The 17,737-nt window shown below is 39.7% G+C and overlaps 1 protein-coding gene across 1 annotated transcript in view; it reads right to left on the reverse strand.

Annotated features, from left to right (window-relative positions):
* Positions 1 to 17,475, reverse strand: part of Rhoj (ras homolog family member J) — a 91,055-nt gene extending 73,580 nt beyond the window's left edge. The window contains exon 1 of the mRNA XM_026385197.2: positions 16,837 to 17,475. Coding sequence (XP_026240982.1) covers positions 16,837 to 17,014 — 178 coding nt within the window. The 5' untranslated portion in view covers positions 17,015 to 17,475. The remainder of the gene's footprint in view (positions 1 to 16,836) is intronic.
* Between the last annotated feature and the right edge of the window lie 262 nt (positions 17,476 to 17,737).

Consider the following 17,737-nt stretch of genomic DNA (forward strand, 5'->3'; position numbering starts at 1 on the left):
TTGATTTATTTGGGAGGATGGGGTCTTGCTATGTCACCTCGGCAGGTGTTGAACTCATGAGCTCAAATGATCCTCCTACTTCTCAAGTATCTGGAACTATAGATGTGAGCCACTATACTCAGATGAATTCCACATTTTGTAGTTTAAGACAATATCCTTGGTGAATCTAACCAAGAAGGTGAAAGACTTCTACAAGGAAAATTATGTAGCACTGAAGAAAGAAATAGAGGAAGACACTAGAAGGTATAAAGATCTCCTGTGTTCATGGATAGGCAGAATTAATATTATTAAAATGTCCATACTACCAAAAGTAACATACAGATTCAATGCAATCCCCATCAAAATGCCAATGGCATGCTTCACAGAACTAGGGGAAAAAAAGTCCTAAAATTCCTATAGAAGAATAAAAGACACAAAATAGCCAAAAACAATTCTAAACCAAAGAAAGCAATGTGGGAGACATTATAATAGCTTATTTCAAATTATACTGCAGAGTTGTATTAACAAAAACTGTATGGTATTGGCATAAAAACAGACAGACCAATGGAACAGAATAGAAGACACGGAGACAAACTCACACAGATACAGTCATCCGCTCCTTGACAAAGGTGCCAAAAACATAGATTGGAGGAGAGACAGCCTTTTAAACAAAGAGTGCTGGAAAAACTGGATATAATATGTAGAAGAATGACATTAGACCCACATCTCTCATCCTGCATAAAAATTAATTCAAAATGGATTAAAGACTCAGGAATTAGAGAAGAAGCTTTGCAAATCAGAAGAACATGTAGGGTCCACATTCTAACATATAGGTGCAGGCAATGAATTCCTCAAGAGGACTCCTAAAGCTCAGAGGTAATACCAAAAGTTAATAAAGGGATGGCATCAAATTAAAAAGCTTCTGCATGGCAAAGGAAACAAGGGTGTTGAGAGAAAGTTTATAAAACAGGAGAAAAATCTTTGCTAGCTACCCTTCTGACAGAGGATTAATATTCAGAATATGTAAAGAATACAAAAAGCTTACCACCAAAATGAATGAAATAAAACTAGACATTTCAATGGACAAATGAACTAGACAATTTCTCAAAAGAAGAAATACAAATGGTCATATGAAATAAATATTCAATATCTAGCAATTATGGAAATGCAAATCAAATGGCATATTACTCAGCCTTAAAGAAGAATGAAATGATGGCATTTGCCAATAAATGGATGCAGCTGAAGAATATCATGCTAAGTGAAATAAGCCAATCCCCCCAAACTAAAGGTCTAATTTTTTTCTTTAATATGTGGATACTAATTCACAATAAGTTCGAGCAATGAGGGGGGCGGCGGCTAGGAAAGAATATAATTGCTTTAGATTAAGTAGAGGGGAGTGAAGGGAGGGGAGGAGGTCTGAAGGAAGGAAGGGTAGTAGAATTAATCAGACATTATTAATCAGACTATGTGTGTATATGGCTACATGACTGGTGTGATTGTACATCGTGTACAACCAGAGGAATGAGAAATTATACCCCATTTATGTATGATGTGTCAAAGTGAATTCTACTGTCATGTGTAACTAATTAGAACACATAAAAAAACGTAAGAAAGAACAAAAAATACACTGAGGCCAAAAGAACCTTGACCTTGAACAATCACAGGAAAAATTGTTACTTAATTTTTTTCTTTCTATAGATTTGATAGACATTGCTCTGAGGCAGGCTCATGTTATATCTTCTGAATTCCTGATTAATTCACCAAAGAAGAAATATTCAGTCCTTCCTAGTTCTCCTTGCATCAGAGCATAATTTCCATAACTGAATTTCTATGATTCTCACATATACCATCAAAATGTTTCCTGAGTCTTTTTTTTCCTTGATAAAGGAAAAAATTTAAATAGCATTAGCATGAAATTTGGCATATCAGGAGCTGCTCCTCAAGTTGCTATACCACCACCTCTTAGTTGCTATACCACCACCTCTCTCTCAGATGACATGGAATTCAGCTAGAGGAAATACAAAGGAGGAAAACTCTTTATGCACATATCAAAGAAAATTTAGGAATCTTTAGAAAAGGAGCAAAAGAGCACAAAAAGACCAAATAAGAACAAGCACAATCTTTCTTGATTAGCAGGTTATTGATTTTAAGAACCATGAGGGGAAACAGTTACCATCATCAGATACTTTGTTTAAAGGTTGTTGGTGCCCATTTAAAAAAATGCTAGCTTGTTTTAATGAACAAATAGATTATACTGTGAATTGATCCTTCTTTCCCTCCAAATGCTTCATGTTCCTTTGGGTCTGAGTCCATTGCAGGATTTGTGGCAGTAACTGGACATGTGTCATAGTGGAGCTAAGTGTCTCATCCGCCAGAGGTCCCATTCTCATTTTGTGGGAGAAAGGCTCATGAGTTACCCATGAGATGGTGAAAGATGGAAAAACTGAGGTATTAGTGATATCAGAAAATGAAACTGGGGTGGCTTTACCAACTCCTTGTGACATGGAAGGCAAAGGAAATATGTTTTTCCAAATGTACGAGGCATTGAAAGCATTTATTTATCTATATCCCAAAACCCCTGCTACTCTTTTCCACTACCATAGAATGAACACCTGGATATCACTTGAAGTTTTGGAAATTACTCGAGGGCCTGAATATAGAAAAAGATGCAATTTGAAATATTTTTTTTTATTGCAGGTATTCCTATACCTAAGGGTAGTTGATAAAATAGTAGGGTTCAAAATAATTCATGGTCTCTTGTAAGTGCCTCTGGGTTGTTTATAGTCTGGAGTGCAAAATTTCTACCTGGATCCACAAAAATGCACTGAGTTCTAGATCACCCCAGTATAGAAAATACCTTTACTATACTATTAGAAGTCTGTAGTAATGATGAGGTTGCTCAATAGGATGCTTGGCTGGAGTACAATATCCTCAAGAAGCTTTTAATGTGTTAACCAGTGGGAAGTGAGTGAAGCAGAAGAGTTACTCAGGGTGGTTTGCAAATTACTATACACGAGATCCAGTAAGACTAGAGTATCTGTTCAAATGACAGGAGTATTCAGTACTGTAAAACACAGTGATCCATGGTAACCATTGTGACCACAAGGTCTCCTATAACATCAAAAAAAAAGCCTCAACTGAAGGAGTCAAGATTGAGTGTCCTTTCAGGTGTGGCCCTTGCACTTATATGAAGGTCTCATAGCTACATTAATTCTAAGATCCACACAAATCATGTCTTTGGAAAACCTTAGCATGATATTACGATGTAGATAGACCTAGGGATAATTTGATATTTATTAAAATGTTGGTGACTTCAGTTTGCTACCATTGGTTAAGTTGACCTAAATTAATTTGAATGCCAAGAGAAAAAAGCAAAAGATAGAGGTGATCTAAAAGATTGTTTAGTCTAGGCTTCACCATCCTGTTAGGACTGCACCTCAGCATGTTGACAGGCTGCCCAATCCTCCCAAAGAGTTGCAGAAGCTATGGTGTGTTTGAAGTGCAAATTTTAAGTCACTAGAAGTAAATTCATGAGAAGCTTCCCATTAGAGAAGGGAAAAGAAGAGATGAAATACAAAGGGAGTTGGAAGAATTGGGATGTATGGTCTGAGGATGACACAAAGATGAAAATTTCCTTGATCGTCAAATATAAGAAGAGCCATTATTGTGGGAATAACAATGGGGTTTTCTCTATCACGGCTGAGCTTGAGGGACAGGAAATGGCTCTGGTCTGCAACCTTGATAGATTCTGTTAATCAGAAAGAAGGAATATAGCATGGGAGTGTTATTAAGGGGATAAATGAATGAAATGAATAGGGCAGAACTTCTACCACAAAGTAATGCCTAATACTCATACTTGAGATTTAGCATCCATTCTCTGCCTTTTTTGAAAAGTTTGGTTAAAAGCATGTTTAAGATGGAAAATTCTTAGGGCTCTTATTTACCAGCTTGAACTATTTCAAATGTCATCTGAAATTCATTTTAGCTGAGGAGAGAAGCATTTAGGGCTCTTAGTGCATACTAATCCAATATGAGTAGAGGGAAGGTATTCCGGGGAGAGAGAGCGCAGCCTCCTTTCTCCTAATAACTCTTGCTTTGACAGGTATAAAGTGCCCCATTATTAGTGTAGATGAACATATTCATTGCATCTCTTGCAAGCATACTAGCTGAAAATTGCTATACTTTCTAAGAAATGAGTAGCTGCATTTTATAAACATCACTCATAATTCTTTGGAGGCTTGTACATGCTGAATATTAAGGAGATCACTTGCTTGCTATTTTCTTCCTAATTAATCTCATTATTTGAAAGAAAAGTTATATAGCATATACTTAAGGAATTAAGTTTTTTTTTTGCCTCTAGGATATAGCATAAGAAAAACAGAGATAAAAACTAATCCTTAATAGAGTTAGGAAAACAACTTTATGCCTATTTAAAAGCACTCAGAACTCACAAGTTTGAAATTTGACTGGAAGCAAAATGTTTTGGATTTTTTCCCCCTAAAGATACCAAAATTATTTTTTATGAATTTTAAACGAGGCCAATGCAATCTTTTTGAAGGTATGTTCTTGATGGTCAGGATGTATCTTTTTAGGATGTGGGAGAATAAAATAATTTATATATATAAAATGATCCTGACTGTTCATACAGGGTACTGACTTCAGTGAAGACTCATGGCCAAGACAGTGGGGCTGTTGGCTTGTCATTCATTCGCTCATTCAATAAACATTTCTCCATGGCTATTGTATTGTAGGCTCATTCCCAGGCATTGGGGACATAAAAGAGAACCTTGCCTTCAGTAAGTATATATTTTAGAGGGAGAATAGCATTGGGCAATTTAAATAAGCAAGATAAAATCTAGAGAGTACATAAACAAGTTCTGAAAAGGAACCCAAATTCATCACGGCGGTCTGGCCTCACTGAGGAGGTAACACTTGACCTGATAGATCTGAATCCCAATTCTACCACTTCCTAGCCATGTGATGTTGGACAGGTTGCTCCTCTGAGCTCCAGTTCCTCCCCTGTGAACTCTACTACTCAGAGATAATACAAAGCTCAAGCGTGATAGCAGAGGTCAGAAGGACCTACCCCACTATTTAATATTAGCTAATTAATATTTTTATTTGTTAACTGTGACCATTACTGCAAAAAGATCAGGCACCAGTTTTGTTTATTATGGAGCATTTGGATTGAGCCTCAAAGCATCGTTGTGTTCTCTTGCTGGCAAGTAGGGTCATGTTTGGAGGCCTGATTTACCAATTTGTATGAAGATGGCTTGAGAGACTCCAAAGGAAGGATTGGTCCCCACCAGCAGCAGGGCTTGTCATCAGTTGTCCAGAGAAGGGTGGCTGAGTTCCAATTATGCAATTTCTGCCTCTTCCAGGATTTGTTCACTCTCTCTTTCGGGAACCACATTGGAGCATATGTGTAGGCCTTTTTGGACTCAGAGAAATTGTGTTGTAGGAGGTTTTCCAGTTTTGTTTTTTCCTCTTTTCCCTCCAAATGTTAGGTCAAAGCATGAAGCAGAACAGAAGTGTTTGCAGAGGGGAAACAGATGTTTACTGTTCATTTCATAATCACAGGGCTGGATGGATATGGAAGAACAATAATAGTTTCCAAGACAGAACTGCACTAAAACCACCCCAAGGATTCCAGACTCTTTCCTGCTGTTTAAGACTGCTTTGCTTCTTCCCAGGAGAGTAGGTGTTTTCTAACTTCCCTTGGTGACCCCTCCAGAGGTTTTATAGTCATCCTGATTTTTTTATGTGCTGCAGTCTCAGGGAACAGGAATCCACACTCATGTAGCTTTGCAGGCCATGCTCAAGGTCAACACTTACTCCAAGCACCCAAGTTGGCCTGATCACTCTCCCTCTGTTAGGCTTGATGATTCCCATGTGCCCTATTCAGAATTTGGAGGCTTCTCTACCCTCTCTGCACCAGCCCTCTCCCAATACTTGCTGATTCTGTTTTCTGAGTTCACTTCTTTCCAGGGTCTCTTTCCATGTCCCAGCCATGGGTACAGATCTTTTTTGAGAGCACCCTGTTTCCTCATTTAGGAATCTGCTAGCTGTTTCTGTCAGACTCTAAAGGCCTCTTCTGTTTCACACAATCTGTTAGAAACTCCCAAGTCAAGGAGTTTTATATGCATCTATGCTTTTAAATTGTTTTTTTACTGATTGATGGTTGATTATAGAATTGCACCTTTTGGCTTGATTCATAGGCATCTTCATAGCATAAAGAAAGGTTTACCAAACTTCCTAAATTATACTAGCTTGAACTGTACAGATTTATGATATTCAAGTGGTTTTGAACTACAAAATGACAGTTTCACAGATTCTACCTAATAAGAAATGCTCAAGATGCTTATTGAAATTCATAGTCACAGCTCTTTCTTTTAGATGGTCCAGCTTAGCAGCCTGGGTATGGATCTAAGAATCTGCATTTTTTTTAAAGATAGAGAGAGAGGAGAGAGCCAGAGAGAGAATATTTTTTAATATTTATTTTTTAGTTTTTGGCGGACACAACATCTTTGTTTGTATGTGGTGCTGAGGATCGAACCCCGGCCGCACGCATGCCAGGCGAGCGCGCTACCACTTGAGCCACAACCCCAGCCCCTAAGAATCTGCATTTTTGACAACCATTTTTTTCCCCTCATGACCAAGTAAGTCTAGGAAATACAAGTATGTCATCTATATTGAATGCATAGCTAATTCAATATGGTGCTTGGGGCAGTTTGTCTTGTTTATATGTGACTATTGTGTTTCATAGAAGCAATTTCAACGTAGTGACTGGGGTGAAGATTACTAAGTGTCGATTAAAATCTGTTTGTCCCTTCTTTGGATATATAGCTGGCCTCCCTTGAAATGTGTGGCCCACAGTCTACATTCTCTTCAGCAAGATGTGAACAAAAGGGAGGCATTTCATGTGTGGGACTGCATAGTCTTCCAGTTTCTGCTGTCTAGATACACAGAACCTTAAGGACTTGGTGATGACAGAGACAAAAGTCAAAAATGGAAAGAAGTGGATCCCTGAATGACCACATGAACTAGAACCATCTCACTAACCTGAATACTTGCCCAGGTCTCTTATATGATCGAGAAATAGGATTCTAACAGTTTGCACCATCATATATTAGGGTCTATTTGTTATAGCATTCTCGCTTTCCTGGTAGTGTGATACCATCATTACAAAAACCTAAAAAGCATGCTGTTGGCTTAAGCTGTTATGTGGCAGATGGTTAGAAAACAGAGCAGGTTGGATAGATGATTTTGTAAAACTATTGTCAGTGAAATCTGGATGATTAACTTAGTTCCTACTGAGTTCAGAGCACTCTATGAAAAGATTGAATGAGCCAGAATGTCAGTGTATGTGGGTTGGTACTCCATATGTTTAGTAAGACATTAAAGAAAGGTGAGAGCTACATTGGTTGCTTTTTTAAAGCAGAGATTGATAGACATTAGTGACCTTACAGATTTTAAAGAAAAAATCCATTGTTTCTGAATTCCTCACAAGTAGAATATATAATTAAGAAAGAATTTGAGCAGCAAATATCCATGAAGATGTCTGTTAAATCAGGAGAACCTTCTGTCTGTCAAAGATGGGTATTGCACACCCTCTAAGCCTACTGTTTCAGACACCATGTAGCTATTGTTAATTTGAGAGCAAAAGGAAGCAGGCTAAACATATTTAAGAGTTACATCCAAAAAAAAAAAAGGACACACATTGGTCTTGGATGCAGTTGTCAGCACAGTAACTTATCAGAAGCTTGGTGAGCATTTCTCTTCCTCCTCCTCCTCCTCCTCCTCCTCCTCCTCCTCCTCCTCCTCCTCCTCCTCCTCCTCCTCCTCCTCCTCCTCCTCCTTTTCTGGGGATTGAATGCAGGACCTTGTGCAGGCTAGGCAAGTGCTCTATCACTAAGCTACATCCCTAGCCCTTTAAAAAATTAAAAAAAATTTTCCCCCTGTGGTATTTTTATTGATTTAGCCATGTAGTCAGAACATCAATTCTTTATGTTACATTTAATTGTATCACATTTAAATTGAAATTTAAGTCTATGGTGCAACATAAAGGGATTATTTAGGGTTCTTATTTCTTTAGCAGTTTTAGTAAGAGGAATTGAATTTAAAAAATGCTATGAGAAATTGTTTTCAGGAACATCTATTTACTTAGTAGAATTTTTTTTTTGTACTGTACAAATTGCTTATTTTTTTCCTTTTTAAATTTTTATTTTGAGACCGGGTCTTGCTAAGTTTCCCAGGCTGGCCTGAAATGGTGAACATCCTACTTCAGGCTCCTGAGTAGCTGGGATTACAGGTATGACCACCATGCCCAGCTAACCTAGTAATTTTTTTCTTTCTTTAACATTTTTTTCTATATTTTTTTATTGGTGCATTACAGTTATACATAATGGAGGGATGCAGACCATATAATAATATAATTTGGCCAATATCATTACCCAGTAGTTCCCCATTTCTCTCCCCTCATCCCTCCCCCTGACCCGATCTCTTCAGTTTTCATGAGACTAGCCCCCCCTTTCTTTTCCTTTTTCTTCTCCACATATGAGAGAAAACAGATGATCATTGACCTTATGAGTTTTAGCTTAGTCAGATTTTGAGGGAGCTGTGTTTCCTAAGAAACTCCAAGAATGGACTGAATATGCTTATGACTATAAAATGACAGTTGAGCCCCCAAAATTACACAAGCAAGAATCAGGCTGAGAAAGCTGTGCAGCTCCCAAGGCCCAATTCAAATGTGGATCATGGAGGGAAATGGATAAGGAAGAAAGGTATTTCTCCCAGACCACAGCATCAGGGTCTATTCAAGAACCTTCCCAATGAAGATTCCCAATGTTTGCCATTAGGATTCCATTATTGCTATGTGCCTTCCAGTCTTTTCTTTCTAAAGGAGGGTGGGCACTGAATATTTTGGTCCTTCCATTCCTATTCTACCATTGTATGAGTCGTGATTGGGCAGATGGCCTAGATAAATAGCCTCTTGTTGGACAACAAGGACCCTCCTCTTGACCAAATCGAGAAGACGATGTACCCCTACTCACGCTGGACTTTGGCATGGTAGCAGTGGCGCAGTGGGATTCTGGGGAGAAGTGTGAATTTGCATAAGGAAATTTGGTGGCTGGAGAGAGTGCTCATTACCATCAAAATCCATTCTCTCCTTTTTTTGGGGGCATGTAGGTTGTCTTTTTCTCGGCCTCCCTTAAAATGGGGTGTGACTTTCTGATTAATTATCTCCCGTGGAGAGGGATTGGAAATGATATCTGTTACTTCCAGGCCTGGTCCAAGAAACTTTTCATTCCAGATTTTCTGTGCTCATTCTCATTAGGATCATTGGATGCAGATTAGCTATACCATCCTAAAGGCTGGTCTGGTCACCAAAGGCAAGTATTCTGAGTCCCTAAGTGACCATATGGAGGAAAGTAGCCCTGCTGACTTGGATACTGGACCAGGAGCATAATATTAGCAAGGAATACCCTCCCACTCAGTTAATCCATTACGTGTTTGTGTCTGTCTGTTATAGTAGGTTAGTATACTTTAACACTGACTTTTAAATTAATGTTATTAGTTATAAAAACATAACCTATACACTGTTCATATTGTTTATTATTCTCTGGTTCCCATTTTCTCCATTAGAAGTTTTAACATTTGGAAAATTGATTAATATTTACATATGCTGGTTTCATCAACAGTAGAACTGAGAAAATAATGGTATCTCAGAGGATCATTGTGAGACGGCAATGAGTTAATGTATGAAAAAAATACTTCAAATATGCCTGAATCCATAGCAAAGACTGTGTAAGTGGATAGCTCTTGTTATTTGGTTGACGTATATTCTAGTGGCATCTCATGATTCAAACCATCACACTGCTTGTGTGTGCATATGTGGCAATAATGAAAGGGATACTGTTTGAGAGCAGAGAATGCCATAGATTAAAGCTGTGCGATGGGCCAAAACAAGAGGCTGAGCAAATGCACATGAATCATATCCTTTTGTTTTGTGAAAATTGGGCACATCTAAAAAGTCGATGGACTTCAGAGTGGACTCAGGGACAATGTCAGGCCACTCTGTGATTCAGAGTTGGCCCCTATTGAATTCATGATGAGATTTATCCCCAGAAAATATTTGGTTTCTGCTAACTAACCCAGAAAGTATTCGTTTGTGGGAAAGTAAAACTTCAAGCAGATGAGAACCTGCATCTTAACACCGAGGGGTCGGACTTCCATAGATCCTTGTGGATTTTGTGCTGGGGATTAATGAGGGAGGCTCTTTCTTTGAATTTTCTTCCCTGTCCTTATGTTTGTTGCCTTCCTTCATGTTGCCTTTGTGGAACAGAACATTCAGATCCCAAAACACTGGGGTTCAATGTACTGAGCTGACTCCGAGTGATATGTGCTATTTGCGCCACAGGAAGAAGAGGGAGACATGGGTGGTTTCATAAAAGCTGTCCCAGGAGTTGTTTACCTAAGGTCAGCTTTATGAAGCAGTTCCTAACCTGCACAGCGAAGGGAGCCAGGCTGGGTAGAGCCAAGTCTTGCTCAGAGGGCACCTGTCTACCAGGTGTGAGTTGGTTGCTGCCCTTGGTGTGCTGCTGGCTAAAGCTGAAATGTGGGGTGCAGGGCGGGATGAGCAAATGCAGTGTCCAACCCCTAAGTGGTCGCTCTTTCCTGATGCTACTTTGGTCGCAGATACGTGCTTCTCTTTCTTCCCCCATCATTTGTTAGTCTTTTTTTCTTACTCCCAGGAAAAGAAGCTCACACTGTATCATCTTTGCAGGGCATTTCACTTCCTCAGTGCATTTCCCACTTCGGAAGCCTCAGGAGAAAGTTGCCCTCCTAAGCATCACAAGGTAGACTGAGGAAGGAACTGTAGAGCAGCTATGATTCCTGCCATTGTGCATCTTTAGGGTCGCTTCCCAGAGACCAGAAACAGCTTTCACCCACATCACCCTGCCCCAGGAAGAGACATTGGGAGGTGGGATGGGATACCTATAGACTTGGGTGTTAGAAGGAACAGAGTAGGTGATGCTGGTGGCCCTCTCCTGTTTCCTCTTTCATGAACTTCTTGTATACTTTTAATTAAGGTTAAGAAACTGGTGATTTATTTCTCGGTCCCGTGAGAGTTGCTTTAGGTTTTCTTATAGCTTACAAAAAAATAAGACTCATTCTTTCTTTGGCATCTTCAGAAAGAGAAAAGGAGAAACTCCCGAGTCAATTTTCCCGCATGGGCAGTACTGTGTCACAGTTTTCGTAGGCCTGGGACTCTGTTTTTATTCACTCATACTTCTTTTATGTCATTTCCCATACCCCCACCCCCACCCCCACCCCCGTCCCCCCAGCCTGTGGACTGGACACAGTTTTCCCGCCTGCTCTGGTCACTGTGGTTGTGACTATATCCACCTTGGCTGGTTGCTGTTCAATTTTGTGGAAAAGTTAGCCCTGGTTTTCAGTTCTCTAGGAAAGCAGTTTCCTTTGATACCTCACTCAGCTGATAGGGTAGCTGGATTTTCCTCTTTTCCATGAATTGTGTTAGTTTCCTGCCTAGGCTGTCTGGGTTTGCAAATATTGGCTTAAAGTGAATTTTCAAATTTGACGGTTTTTGACAAAAGAGCTGTTAAGAGGGATGGGTTTTGGAGAAAGATCCTTAGACAAAATACATCTTAATTCAAAGGATGGTAGAAAGGTTAAGTCTAACTACATCAATAAATGGCTTTCAGCTGGATTTGGCTTATTTACACATCTGTATGCTTAAACATAAAAGCCTTGTGCTCAACCTCACTTATTCAATATACAATCCCACTAAACTCAAAATGCAAGTCTTATGTCACATGTTACATGAAACACTAATAGATAAAGAGACTTTGTCAGGAAAAGCTCCACGATGAAATTCAAAGCTATTGATCAGGATAGGATGGGAGGAGAAATGTGATTGCCCATGGTAAACTGAAGGCTTAAAGTTGTGAAGACATCTTGCATCTCCTGGGAGCAAGTAGGAAGCGGGGCCCAGAGATGTTTTTTAGGTACACGTGTAACAAATGTGAGTGACCCACTGCATCTAGCTATTTTGTAGTCCTAGCTCTCAGTCAAATTTGGGGTGACTCTGAAATGTGCTCTCTATATAAGAACTACAAGAGTTTGAGTGGTCTATCCAAAGTTTAGGCTATCCAAAGTAATGCAAATGGAGGAATACCAAGTGACATTCACACATTATGGAGTTTCACTCTTGACAGATTTGTCAAGTGTCAGATCTGTCAAGGCATTTAATACCATTTTACAATTATAGTAGGGATAAAATGACCATCCAAAATATGATTAAAATAGCTCAAAAATAGAATCACTTAATAAATGTTTTTATAAGTTTATTTCTAAAGAGATATCTGTTGGAACAGCAATTTGTTCATTTTTCATCAAAGTCCACATGGACCACGAACTATCTAAATGCTGGAGGGACCAAGAAAATTAAGACATACTAATTAATTTATTCAATGACTATTTATTGAGAGTCTACTATTTGTCAGATGGCACTTTTTTAGAAGCTGGGGATAGCAAATAAAAATATAATGTCTTTGTAGTGTTAAATATCATGAAGAAAGATGCAGCAGAATAGAAGGTCAAAGTGAGTGTGAGGTCAAATAGAAGGTCAAGTGGGGGCACATGTATTAAATAACTGAAGCTAAGGAAGATCTAGGGGAGTGTCAGGGCAGCATGAGAGCAAGTATAAAGTCTTCAAGGAAGGAAGGTGTTTGGCATGTTTGAGGAATAGAGAGATGGTTAGTGTGGAGAGAGTGTTCAGAGATTAGGTGGGAGAGAAGTCAGGGACAGAGTCATGGGGTGCCTTGCACACCTGAAAAAAGGTGGGGTCTGAGTACTGAGGGAAGCCCTGGAGGGAGTTGAGGCTCTGGATAGTCCCTCTGCCAGCTGGGTGGAGAATTGACTATAGGGGGAGCAAGACTGTAAGAAGGGAACTGGGAGGTGATTATTGTAGTATGGATGAGAGAGGATGTGGTGGTGGCTGGTGATCAGGTTTGAGATGTACTGTATTTTGAATGTTGAATTCAGTGGTAGGAGCAGGGCATAATAATTAATGATTTGAATGGAGAGATATGAGGTTGTTTCAAAGGAAGAAAGAAATAGAGGATAACACTTGTTCTCAGTCACTGATAGAAGGTAATGGTCATATTCTTGTAAGGCAAAGAGTAGGAAAGAGTGAGTTGGAGGCATTGAAAACTTCTGTTTGACAGATGCCCATTAGATATTCAGATGGTCAGTTGGGTATCTGAGTGTTCCCAGTTCTGGGGGTACAGATGTCAGTTTGGGAGTTATTAGTATGTAAATGAATTTTGAAGTCATCTACTAGATATCATCAACCAGGCATGAGCCTCAGTTGATAGGAGGACCAAGGGACTGAATACTGAGGTATGCTAATATTTAGTGGTTGGGAAGAGAGGAGGTGGAGGCAGAGCAGATGGAGAGAGGTTGTTGGTAAGTGGGATAAACACCAGTAGAATGTGGTATCTCAGAAACAAAGGGCAGAAAGTGTTTTAAGAAGGAGAGTAATAAGCCACACAAATGGCTTCCAAGAGACCACGATGAGGACTGGATTTGGCGAGGCATGGTCCCTTCCTTCAAGGGGCTCACAGCAAGTGGGGGATGGGAAAATAAGGAAACACATAAATCGGGATACAATGGTGACGTGCCCTAGAGATGTGAACACACTTCCGGAGACGGACTGAAGACAGAGCAGGGAATGTCCCTAGAGAGTCAAAGAATGCTACATGGAGGAGATGTATTTTTGGATTCTTGAATTTAGGAAGAAGAGATTCAAACCAAGGATTCATAGAACTTAGAAATTTTTTTTCTAGTTGTTTGTTGATTTTTTCTCCATCACTTATGCAAAACTGGTATTTCCACCCCCCCAAGTTAATATTTCACTGCTATCACTGCTATAACTCCATGCACAATTACCACTCATCAGCACACATGGTAATTGTTTTGTAAGGACAATAATGCACTCCACCGTACTCTACTCTTCTATAGGATATTCTTGATATTACATCTTCCCTTGTCAGAGCCTTTACTTTTAGTTACATTTTAATTCACTTTCATAGGGGGTACATAAGTGTACAGAACTTCTTCTTCTTTTTTTTTTTTTGAGAGAGAGAGAGAGAGAGAGAGAGAGAGAGAGAGAGAATTTTTTAATATTTATTTTTTAGTTTTCGGCGGACACAACATCTTTGTTTGTATGTGGTGCTGAGGATTGAATCCGGGCCGCACGCATGCCAGGTGAGTGCACTACCACTTGAGCCACATCCCCAGCCCCAGAACTTATTCTTAATAATAACTGCTGAAAAAACTATTGCTTTTTACTTCACATGCTATAGTTCATTTTGTTTTCACAAATAATTTAAATACCTTTATTGTCCCTGTTTTTACTCTGTCACAGCTGAGATACAGAGAGGTTAAGTAACTTGCTCAAAGCCCACAGAATAAGTGCCAGAACCAGTATTAGAACTGGTCGTCTGACTTTGGAGTTCATTATCATATTGTATCCAGAATAGTATGTTGTACTTTTATCCTTACTGTTATATTTCTGTGTTCCTGGGATGAGCCGTTAGTTATTAGGGAAAAGTCTTTAAGGGAGAGGCTGATCTTTGATTTCATTTGCCATCTTTTTTAAGGACTCAGAAGCCTGATTACAGGTTGTCATTTCAGTGTGGGTCAGAAGAACCCAGGAACTGGACACTGGATCCAAATGGAGAAGAGTGCCTTTATATCTTTAACAATTGATTGTAGATTGTCCTGTGACTGTATGGATTTATGTTCAACCAGAGCATGTGTGAGGAGGGTGGTGGCAAAAGCAGCTAAAGTGTTTGTGACAGAGAGTGTCCTCTGCTAATAGAGGTGATAAGTTCATTATGATCCCAGATGCATGGGGAACACACCTTTATTTCCTTTTTAACCTTACCAAAAGTGCAGGAGAGGATTTCATATTTAAGGAAGTACAAAGTGTAAGGCAAAGCCATCGTGGTTAGGAATGCCTGCAATGCAAAGGTTCAGTGGTTGTGGTTTTCTGGATGCTCAAATAATATAGTGGCCAAAGTCTGAGATATTTTGATGCTCAAACCCCAGTAAGTGTGTACATAATTGAAATAGAAAATAATTGGATCCTAGCAGCCTTGGTTTGATCTCTGATGTGTCTTTTAATAGGCCGACTTTATTTCTAACGATGGTTTTATCTTCTTTCTGACACCACTGTAATTGGTTCACCCAAGAGATGAGGATTTGGATACATAGTTTTTCTAAGCATTTGAAGTCTCTCCTTCTAGAAGATTTTGAGTTCTACCTTTGATCTAAAGGTTTCTGAAATAAGGTGCTAGCCACTTTTCCCTTCATGGTAGATAGAAGATATAGCATAAATAACTTTTGCTAGGATGTTTTCAAGAACAGTTTCTGAGTAACTTTCTGAAGGCACAGAGCCATAAATTTTATAATTAGTTTTTTTTCTCCCTCAAGATAAAAGAATATCTGCTCTTCTCTTTATTCTGCTCTTATTAAAGTGCTCTTTTCTGGGCATAGTTATTATATTTTCAGCAAAGCTTAAGGGACCCAGCATTAAAATTTTCTCATAGTTTCAACAAGTGTAGAAAAGTTGCTAGGAAATGGATCCTGTACCTACTGCTGCTATGGGGTAATATTCTTGCAAGTTATATATGTGCCTGAGGAAGGGAAGACTTAGGTGACCATCTAACTCTGGAAGAGAAGCTGCTTCCTACAGAAGGAGGATTTTGAATGGCCACAGAGCCAAGCAAACACTCAAACTGGCTTCCTGTGGGCCATTTCCTCTTTCCTGAAACTGATCCAAAGCCAAGGCGAAGAAAAGAAAAATTTTCCTCTTATGAAATCTCAAATCTCTGACGAGTCACCATTCCGAACACTGTTCAAAAAACTAATGCAACTGTACATTTGAAGTATTTCACAAATTTGCATGTGAGAAACTTTATAATATTTGTTTTGAAAATTAAGGGAACAAGTCAGAATCAAAATCAGAAAATTCAGATCATGCTATCACACTGACAAGTAACACCTATTAACTTTAGAATAACAAAAGCTGAAAGTCCACTGATTACGGTATCTTAACTGTCATGCTTTAAAAGATCCTATGCTCAATTTTGTCCTTTCGGGACATGCTTTAAGAGATTCAAATTTTATGTGTACTTTTATTTTTTAAAATGTATCAATTAAAAATGTTTCTTTTAGTCTGAGATACAGATTACCTGATTAATATTTTAAAACTTCAAAAACTTTTTCTCTCCATCTAAAATCCCAAGAAAATGAAAGTACAGTATTTTGGTACCAAGTACTATAGAAAAGTTGAGTGTTTTATTTATTAATCTTAGCATTTTCATTTCTAAACAGTATGAGATGAATAGAGGAAACATAGCAAGACATTTCTTTCATCAGTTGTGTGTTTAGTGGTCTTTTTTTTTTTTTGGATAGGAAAAAATGTGTTGCAATTACACTATATCCTAAAATGTTCACAATAAAAAGTTGATGAATCTTCAAGCAAATGACTAAAATCTCTGGCCCAAAGTCTAGAGGGCAGTTCCGAGTATTTTACCAAGGGTTATTCATTTGCCTTGATTGGGGGTGGTGTTACAATACAAATTGATGCACAAATCCTTCTCCCCACAATTCTGGCAAAGTCTTTGATTGTATTTTTTGGTGATCTCCACAGTGCCTGCCAGGCCTGTGCCTAATACTGACACCGAACTCAGCCAGGTCCCTCTAAACTTGGGGTCTGGCTTCCCACGCTGTGCATCTAGATGCACGAGTCCCACTTTTTCTTACCTGCATAGTGGTCAAACACAGTGGGCACGTACTCCTCGGGGAAGGCATCATTGGCATAGCTCATCAGCAGGCAGGTTTTCCCCACGGCACCGTCCCCAACCACCACACACTTCAGCATCTTTTTCTCTTCGTTGCCACTGCAACTGCAGCTGCTGTCATTTCCCTCTTTGCAGTTCATTCTTGCGGCTCCAGCTGCTGCTGCTGCTGCTGCTGCTTCCAAAGCACATGAAGCGGTGGGAAGTGAGCGCCAGGCTGGAGTTTACCCTGCCTTACTTTGGCTACCTTGGATCATGCAGGCATGTCCGAGGCGCGCGGATGCCCTGTTGCTTACCATTCTAGTAAAGTAAGGGAGCACACACTTGGGGGAATTATTAAAAGGGGAATTATTAAAAGGGTCTATTCCTCTTCCCTATCAGTTCCACTTAGGAGACGCTCTTTCCCGTAGAATTCTAGAGGCTTCCCCACACCTCAGAAATTTCAGCAGCCTGAGGGTTTCACTCTGCTCTCGCCCTCTCCAGCCTGGCTGAAGGCACGGAGGAATTTTGCTAAATCTTTCCCATTTTCCACCTCACATCTAACATGGAGGAAAGCTGCGCTTTTAAATGGAGATTTCCCCCTGCTTCCTCCAGCTTGCCGAGTATCAGGAAATCATGGGTTTCCTGCTGCATTCCATATTAGGATCAGTGGGCTGGGGAGGGCTGCAACAATGGGAGCTCTGTGTGTGTGTGTTTGTACTTCTGGGGAAGGATGCCAGGACATGGAGTGGGAAAACACTAGGGGTCCCACTGCAGACTCCAGCGGTCAGACTTCCTGTTCTGCCCGCTGCTAGTCAGGCTGTTTGCTTGTGGCTGGCTGGGAAGAAGCCGACGAAAGGATGGAAACCCGGAGAACTGTCTGCCAC

Source organism: Urocitellus parryii, chromosome 6 (assembly GCF_045843805.1).
Source record: "Urocitellus parryii isolate mUroPar1 chromosome 6, mUroPar1.hap1, whole genome shotgun sequence".
NCBI classification, from domain to species: Eukaryota; Metazoa; Chordata; class Mammalia; order Rodentia; family Sciuridae; genus Urocitellus; species Urocitellus parryii.